Source organism: Lotus japonicus, chromosome 6, assembly GCF_012489685.1.
Source record: "Lotus japonicus ecotype B-129 chromosome 6, LjGifu_v1.2".
Classification (NCBI taxonomy): Eukaryota; Viridiplantae; Streptophyta; class Magnoliopsida; order Fabales; family Fabaceae; genus Lotus; species Lotus japonicus.
The window spans coordinates 47547770-47557009 of NC_080046.1; the positions used below are offsets into that span (position 1 = coordinate 47547770).

Genomic DNA, 9240 nt, shown 5'->3' on the forward strand with positions numbered 1-9240 from the left:
GCCTTGGAAGGCACAACCACAAACAGGGTTTGCCTTTGAACAATTCCAACATGGACGTCAAGTAGAATGACCCCTAAGGCTTTTGAAGTCTTGCCTCCGAAGTCGGATAGAACCATATTATGTGGCTTCAAATCCTCAGTTGTTTTACCAAGTTTCTTTAGAAGAGTAACTGACATGAGGTTTATTGCAGCACCTCCATCAATGAGGACTTTATTGATGCCAACGTCATTCACCCTAGCCATAATGTAGAGTGGCTTAAGGTGCCTCTTCATATCTTCATCAGGCTTCATGAACACAGCATTCTGCTCAGAGACCTTTCCTTCATTCATCACGTAATAGCATAAAGGCTTACGTCCCTGAACTTCCTTGGTCAGCAAATCTTCCTCATCCTCTGTTACTTCAGAGATTACATCATACTCTGCAGGAAGAATCGAGACCACGTTACAGATGATTTGAAAATCGTCCTCCGACCCTGAGTCGAAGTCATCATCAAGCATGTCGGCATCTTCATTGGAGTCTTGGACTTTCTCCTTCTGCTTGATGGGAGGCAAAGGAGGAAATAGCCTCTTATCAATTGGCGTCTTTCCCGCCTGAGCTTGAGTCGAAGGCGCATTTTTCGCCTTAGTTGTTGAAGAAGCTGCTTCAGCCTCTGCTTTTTTCTTCCTCTGGTATCTTCGCCATTGGGTCCTCGTCATTGGATTGTTCCCCAAATAATTCTTGGCGCCATAGGAATAGTTCTTAGACACTTGAGAGTTGTCATTGTAGGCCGAACCTTGGCCTATTTCTACAACATTCCATTTTTGCTGTTTTGGACCAGCATTTGTATTTGGCTTGATCCACTTGCCCTTGGGCACAACAGGAGGTGGTATGTAGGATCTCCCACCCCAATAATTCCTCTGTCTCCGATATCTGGCGTCGTAGTCACCAAACGGAGGCTTGTCATAGTGGATTTTTGATTTTGGTGCAATCCACTTCTTTTCTGGCTTCTAAACGCGAAGCTCCCCAAGGCTTTTAGCAGCCTATTTGTCAAATATTGCACTGAATCTAGGGCAGAGCATTACCTCGGATTCCTCAATCTTACACTTGTTAAGGAAATCCACTAGGTCCTCCTCAGCCTTGGGGTAGACCTCTTCGACTTTCTTGTCGTAATCCCACTTGGGGATCTCTTGAATTTTCGGAGTTAAATCCTCCTTGAATTCAACCATCATAACCTCTGTGGTTTCGACCAATTTGAGATTGCTGGTCTCGACCACCATTGCTTCGACTGGTTCTACCAGGTTAGCTTCTTCGACCTAAAGTGGGTCTGAGTCGATCTTCATAGGCGCTTTGGCCTTATCTCCAAATTTCAATCTTCCTTCCTTGATTGCTTCCTGCACTAGATCCCTGAAAAGGACACATTGAGAAGTCTTATGACCAAGGAAATTATGATATTTACAATATCCTTTCTTCTTTCTAATATCCAATGGTGGAATTTTAATACCCTTAGGCATAATAATTTGACCATCGGCTACTAGTAAGTCGAAAATTTCATCACATTTTGTAACATCAAAAGTGTAAGTCTTAGTGATGAATCTATAATTTCTAGTAGCTTCTGGGGGATTTTTACCATTAGATGGTCTAAGCACTTTGCAAGTATAAGGAGGACCAGGCTTTCATTCAGCCAAATTAACCTCACTTTCTTCTATAGACTCATCTATTAAATCCTGGTCGAATTCCTGATTATAGTTGTCAGTTTTGACATAGGCAACTTTATCTCTCTTATAAGGCTTTTTGAAACGTGACTTTTCAGCCTTAAGTCTTTCGAATTGCCTTACTCTTCCTGCTAATTGGGCCATGTCCCTAAGGTGTTGAGTATCAATCTTTTTCCTAATTGAATACTCTAACCCACCAGCATCCATTTTGACTAACTCACTTTCGGGGACTTGAGTAAGACATCTTGACTTCATGAGTCAAAATCTGTTGAGATATTCTTCAACTGTTTCAGTCGAATTTCGCTTGATGGAGGATAGTTCTTTCAAACTAACCTTTGATTCACCAGCGTAAAACTGTTCATGGAACATTCTCTGCAATTGAGTCCAATGATGTATGGAACCAGGAGGCAAAGATGCAAACCACGTGAATGCACTTTGAGTTAAAGAATTTGGAAAGTACTTTATCTTCAAATTCTCTTGGGCGTTAAGATCCCCAGCCTCCATCTCATATCTTGCGATATGTTCAACAGTAGACTCATTTGCTTCGTCAGCAAACTTAGTAAATTTTGGAACTTTCCATCCTCGAGGGAGTGGGGTTTGCATAATGCAATCATCAAGGGGTGATGTAAAATTAGGCCTTCGAGTGCCAACATTTACCCCATTCTGGGCCAAAATATTCTCAATCACTTGAGCAATATTATTTTGCCCCCCAACATTCTGTTGTTGGATTTTCCTAATAACTTGGTCAGGTTCTTCGTGCCTGTGAACCATGACTACTTGTGGGTTATTTCGACCCAAATTCCCTTCGACTGGGATTTGTTGGTTCAATTGTGGTACCACCGTAGGCTGTTGTAGCACTTGTGGCTGTTGAACCAATTGCGGTTGTTGCACCACTTGTGGTTGTTGAACCATTTGTGGTTGTTGGACCACTTGTGATTGTTGTATTGGAGCATTGGCCATTCCTGACTGGTTTTGAATTCCAACATCTGGTTGACCAATTTGTGGTTGTCGCAACAACGGAATTACTTGATTAGGAGGTAATGGGATGTTCAAGAAATCAGAGACTCTTCCCATTTGTTGAGCCATCATTTGGTAAGAGGCATTGGTGTTACTAATCAAAGGATTGAGTATTCCACCAAGTAAATGGGATAAAGAATGAACCATTTCCTGATTACTTTCATCCATCGTCTGCCTTAACACTTGAACAGAATCAGTAGTTATGGCGTTTGCAAACGGTTGTTGGTGATAACCAACTCCATATGGCTGATTTTGTCGAGGACTGTCATTTATTCCTGAACCAAAACCTTGAACACGATTCGTGTGTAAAGGCGTTGCCACTGAGTTTTCTGCAAAAGATGGTTGAGTGTCGACACCCATCATCACAGATTGCGGCATTCCAAGTGTATATTCCCTTCCAAATGCAGGGAATTGAAAAGGCAAAGTAGGCCTAACAGATGTTGAGGCCTGCGTCAAAAATAAAGGCAAGGTCGAAGCATTCGACACTTGCGTTATAGGAACGGTGAATGGTGGTGCAACGCTTACTGCCGCTGGAACGGTAGTTGGTGCCACCATAGTGGTAACTGTAGGAGCAGTAGCCATTGTAGCGGTTGAAACGTTTTCTAGCCTAGTTTGGGGCTGAGAAACCGCTGTGTCAGAACTTGTAGAGTTCTGGGTAAATAAAGTTTGATTCTGGGCTGTTTGGTTCGACATGCTAGTGAATTTACCACTTCTTAAACGCATGTACACACAACAACATCAAACTTTTAAACAAATTTTCACAAGGAAAATATCAAAATATGCACTAAGTCCACTTCGGAACAAAATTAAGAATTTTGCACTGAAATGGTCCCACTGGGCGTGCCAATTTGTTCACTGGTGTTTTTAGTAAACAATCACAGGCTTTAATTCACTTGAAAGACCAAGCCAGAAAGTCTCATACACAATTCAGTGCTTAATGATGCGTACGGGAAGTGCAATAAGATAAAGGGTTTCTTGTACAACAAGTAAACAAAAGGAAAAGACAGTGCTTAAACTGAAGGAAATAAAGGAAAAGCAAAAGAAATGCTTGAATTTAAAGTGGATCACATGTTCATACATCTCACAAACTCTTTCGCTCGATGACTTGGGTACTTGAGTTCTAAAGAGACTAAAATGAAATGCGAACCTGGATTACCAGGTCGAAACTAGTATTTATACTAGACACGTACTACAAACTGACGATAACTACCTAGAACAGTTATATTACAATAAAATGACACTTCGGCCTTTGCAAATCATGCGGCTTCCACGTGTATGCTTTATGTCTCCAATGCTTAACTTCCAAACCGCCTCTGTCGTCGACTCCTTCGCATCGCCTTTGAGGATAAAAGCCCAATATTGCTTAAGTTCGGACTCTGTCGACTGAAACCTGCAAGTGGTCGAACGTAATACATATGTCGGAAACATCATCTTGGTCGAAAAGACCATTTAGCACATTCTTGACAAGCTGACTTTAGTCGAAGATAACTGGTTAACCTAACTTCGACCAAGCTATTGACTAATGACACTTAGCATTTAATGAGCTCAATAATCCTAAGTCAAACTCAAAGCTCATTCTCTCAGTCGAAATGCTAAGCTTAAAATCTTAGGCTAACAAAACCAAAACCCAGAAATCTCCCAACCCACACCCAAACTCAGATCAACAGCAAAACCAACAAAAAAAGAAAAAGAAACAGGGAGAAGAAGAAGCATGTTAAGTTGATTAAGCTACTTTCAAGTCTCTGGTTCGAACCTAAGTAGCCCTAATTTTTTTTTTTTTTTTGATAAAATTCAGAATTTTCATAAGGAAGGACTAAATTGACGATGACACTTTCAAGGACTAGTTTGACTAATACTACGTGGCATGTCACCGCGACAAAAAAAAAAATGTCAAAATGGGAATTTCTGTCTAAAGGACTAACAGAAATAAACTTAAAAGTCTAATTTGATCGACGAGGACACTAACGGATACTCATAAGACGTATAAAAAAATATTAAGGACAAAAGTGCAACCTCTTGACAAAGTCAGGGACCAAAATGACGTAGAAAAATTAAACGTTGGAGACAGTGGCTTCATAAACTCATCAAGAAAACAGAACTCACACTCCATTTCTTTGCCAAACAGAAAGATCAGTCAGTCGGTACACTTACACTCGGAGCTCGCTCGAGACCAAGGTTGAAGATGCCTACTATGAAAGCTGGGTTTGCCTTCAACGTCGTCAAGTTCTCACCAAAAGGCGGTTATTCCTGTTCTATACTACTCTTTGCTGTGTGGAAATGTCGATCTGCCGACGCACCTTTCTCCCTCTGCGGTTCATACGCAACCGCGCTCGCTGGTACTCAGCATTCAACGATCGTGAGGATCAGCCACCTGTTCGAGCCGCTGTTCAACCCGCTGATCAACAACCCGCTGTTCGAGCCGCTGATCAACAACCCGCTGTTCGACCCGCTGTTCAACCTCATAGGTATGATTCTAATTTTAGTATTCGGTCCTTTGTTGCGATTTTGTTGCCTGAATTAGTGATAACAACCGGAAACCGCCGAGCGGTTTGGCCGGAAAATGGCCGGAAGCCGGCGGCGCCGCCACCGGCCGGTGGTGGTGCATCGTGAGATATGTTGTAGGTTTTGTTGCGGACACCAAGGGGAGCACGCTGGTGCCTTTGGTTTCTCCGATTGGCCACCGGTTTGGCCGGAATCGGAGGAAGAAGGCGGTTAGGGTTTGTGTGCAACCTAGATTCTTACGATTTTGATATCTTATTTAGGATTCTGTCCACTGTTAAACCTAATAGTGATAACAACCGGAAACCGCCGAGCGGTTTGGCCGGGAAGCCGGCGGCTAGGGTTCCTGTGCAACATAGATTATATGATTTTGAATCTTATTTAGGATTCTGTCCACTGTTAAACCTCATTTGTTTTGAATTTGAGGATTCTTTGTTTTGTTACCATTTTGATACAATCAACAATTTCAGGTTTCCTTCACTCCTCAAGTCGGTTCTCACTGGCAGAACTGAAATCCCTGAATATTACAAACGTCTAATTGAAGAGAAACGTCTCGGAAGGGGGCTGAAGGGTCCTTCTCAGATTACTTTTCAATTGCTGAATTGGAGCCTTGGTGATGCTGCTGCACCAGGTTCCCTGGAGGAGGCAAACAAACTGTTTAAGGTAAGGCACTCTTTCCTTTTACATTATTTATGTTAATTTGAACGCAATTATTAAATGTTCATTTCTGTTTTCAGCAAAGGTTTAAACCAATTTATGGTTCCCATGGTGAAGATTTGGTTGAAAATATGATTCTTGGGACTTCTGGTGAAGAATTCAAGGACATGTTATGTGCTGTGCTTTTATTAGAGTAAGATTTAATCATTGTTTTTCTCAGCTGCTTAATTGTGGTCTTTTGTAATTAATTATCACTGAAGCTGTTTAATTGTGGTTTTGTTGTTTTTAATTATCAGTGGTACTGTAGCATCAACAGCCCTCTTCCGTCTCATCGGACCTAAAGTTGCTGAAATGCCTTTAGCGGCATCGTCTTTTGATTTCGAAGGGCAGGTACTTGTTGTTCTTAATGTTATCTTATTTAGGGTATTTCTAAATTGATGTTTTCTTAATGTTATATTTTTTTTTTTAGGCTGTTTTTAGGTGCCTTTTTGATATGATTGTGAACCAGTTGACTAGCTTGAAAGTCACGACATTGATCATTCCTTCGTGTGAGATCACGAAGGAATTTTGGAGGGACAGATATGGTTTTTCGATTGTTTCGGAAGAAGAGGTGGGTATTTGTTTGACTTTTTAAGTGTTCAAGACTTAGTTGTTAATTTAATAACTTCTAATTAATGCTATGTATATTGCAGAAGTTGTTCTATAGAGAATCCTACAACATGACAGAGTTTGGTGAGACGGTTCTGATGCACAAGAAGCTGTAGGATTCTGCCTTCGGTATGTTTGGACTTCTTGACTAGTGAAGTACTTATTGTAGGAATTTCGTAACTTGAGTATTGAATTGTCTAGAAGTAATGTATGATTGATCTTTAGATTCCAATTTAAACACTTGTTTTACATGATACTATGCTCATAATCATATATGCTAAAATCTGGATGTTTTTACCCTCAAGTCTTCGACTACACTCTAGAAATGCAATTGCTTACCGATTTTGCTCTGTTTTATTGTTTGCACATGGAATTTGACCTTTTTCAGATGTAACTATTATCAAAGGGTTATTATTTTTATTATTTTGAGTAATACCATACCATATAGATTACATTCCATGGTTCAACAAGGTACTAAAGTGATGTCAAGACTTGTGGAGTCTGTAATTATACTGGTTTCTATTTCTACATTTGCTGGAGTGTGCATTTGTCCCATTCGGTTTCCCATGCTTAATTAATATTGCTTTTTCATTAGTTACTTGCGTTGTGCTCCTGTTTTTTGTGAGTTTTGTATCCTCTCCTCTCTTGCTGAAATGTAATGTATGATTTCTTTTAATAGGGGCTCGAGATCTGATTGGATGAAGACAAAGCTATGTTTTGGGAACATTCAGAGTTGTTAATTTTCACCCTTGTTCTAAAGGATTTTTGTATACGGAGTTTTATCGATGCGGTTACAGATAATATTGTATATTCATTAGAACTTCTTAATACTAGCAATATTGTATATTCCTTAAAACTTGTTCATACTACTAGCACTGAAATTTGAAAACTTGTTAATACTAGCAGTAAAGTTTCATTGTTGATGTGTGTGAATTGAGTTTTGGATTGCCAAAACCAAAATCTGATTTTAATTTTGTTATGATCTCTTTATCTGCAGATTAGAGAAAAGGGATCTTTGTTTAATTTTGGTTTATGGTGAAGAAGGTGGTGTCTAGGAAGAGGATGGTTGAGTCATTATTTTCCTCTTAAATGACAAAAATAACTTTTTACTTTTCACTTTCCTTGTTTGTCCTTTTCTCTGACCACTCCTCCCTGTTCCTTAGCTACACCACCGATGGCCTTAATAAATCTAGATAGAAGATTGGTCATAGTATAATTTGGGTCCTTTTAAACGGTAAATTCTAGGGTGGACCTAGACCACCATGGTCAAGTGGTCCACCCATGAAACTTAAGGTTTATTTTTGGGTGAAGACTAGGGTGGACCTTTTGCAATTTGGTCCACCGGTGGAACACTGGTTTAACACCGTTAGATTTACAATTCTTAGAATATTCTCTAGATGAAGGGCTGGGATTAAATTTGGACTAAAAGGGTATAATCGTCACCTAAAGCCTTTCTCTTTTCCCTAGACCCTCGCCCAATCTCCAACCTCTTCTTCAATTGTCCCTTTCACCGCTACACAACCACCACCGCACCACTCCATGAATCCAAATCGTGATTCCTTTTCTAACAGTGGCCACCCACCACGAATCCATCATCCATCGCTCCTCCAACCACGATAGGCACCCCACCCCACCGCGGCGCACCAAGGAGCAGTGTCGCTTCTCCACCCAATCGGGACCCAGTTGCTGCAAATGCTCCGCTATCAAATCGGAAGAAAATAACAACAATAGTGGAGAAAACGCAACAAAAAAATGGCAATTTTTTTCCTTAACAGGGAGAGTCCACCACTCCCACCATGAAGCTTGTTCCGCCGTCGGGCTCCGCCGCGGCTGGAACCGTCCCTGGAAGACACCGATTTCTAAAAAACGGTGGAGTCATAGAAGCCTCATGAAGGATTCGAGATTTAAGAAATTAAAGATGTGCAGAGAGTGGAGAGGAAGAAGGACTTGTACAAGGAGAGAGGGAAGCGTGGGAGAGAGAAGAAAAGCCAGGTGAAGTTTTTTTTGCCAAAAGAAAAGGTAAAGTGAAATAATCTGTAAAGTCTGATTTACCCCAAGGTGCACCGGTGGAACAAAAAATAAATTTCCACCCTAGTCTTCACCTTATTTTTGTGAGTTTTTGTTATTGTAGGTATTTATAGTGGTCTACTTGACCATGGTGTCCATCAAACTTTCTTTAAAATTTTCACTTACTAGGGTGGTCTACTATGTTTTTTTACAAGTTTTTATGACAGTAATACCCTTAATTTTTTTGTAATTTCAATTTTACCCTTAAAACATTTCTATTACATTTTTACCCTTATGATATTATTTAATATCATATTTACCCTTTAAATACTTATATTACTTTTTTACCCTTAAAAAATTTTAGACCCATAATATTTTTTCCAGGTGAAGTTTTTAATAATTATGAAATCTCCACTAAAGTTGGAGATATCTTATTTTTGAAAGTCTCCATCAATGTTGGAGATTTATGGGGCACAATATTTTTAAAAATACCTTTTAGAATATTAGCTACTAGTTTTAAAATGATTACTATATTTATATTTTGTTGAGCGATTGTTTCATTATAAAATATGCATTTTTACATATTTTGTTTTATAAATAAATTTTTTATGTTATTTTTTTAATACTTGTATACTTTTATTATGGGATCACATGTCTTATTTCTTTTTAATTTGTTATTATTTCTCTATAAAATGTTAATGGTAGACATGTGAACAAAATA

The 9240-nt window shown here is 39.6% G+C and overlaps 1 protein-coding gene and 1 pseudogene across 1 annotated transcript; one reads left to right on the forward strand and one right to left on the reverse strand.

Moving 5' to 3' along the window:
* Window positions 1–1292: 1292 nt before the first annotated feature.
* On the reverse strand, window positions 1293–3290 carry LOC130725441 (uncharacterized; annotated as a pseudogene).
* A 1509-nt stretch (window positions 3291–4799) lies between these two features.
* LOC130726386 (uncharacterized) lies at window positions 4800–7435 on the forward strand. The gene is made up of 7 exons (XM_057577647.1): window positions 4800–5173; window positions 5678–5870; window positions 5945–6057; window positions 6161–6254; window positions 6334–6474; window positions 6557–6641; window positions 7192–7435. The coding sequence occupies exons 1-6, from the start codon at window positions 4986–4988 to the stop codon at window positions 6626–6628; spliced, it is 801 nt and encodes a 266-aa protein (XP_057433630.1). The 5' UTR covers window positions 4800–4985; the 3' UTR covers window positions 6629–6641; window positions 7192–7435.
* The last annotated feature ends 1805 nt before the right edge of the window (window positions 7436–9240 follow it).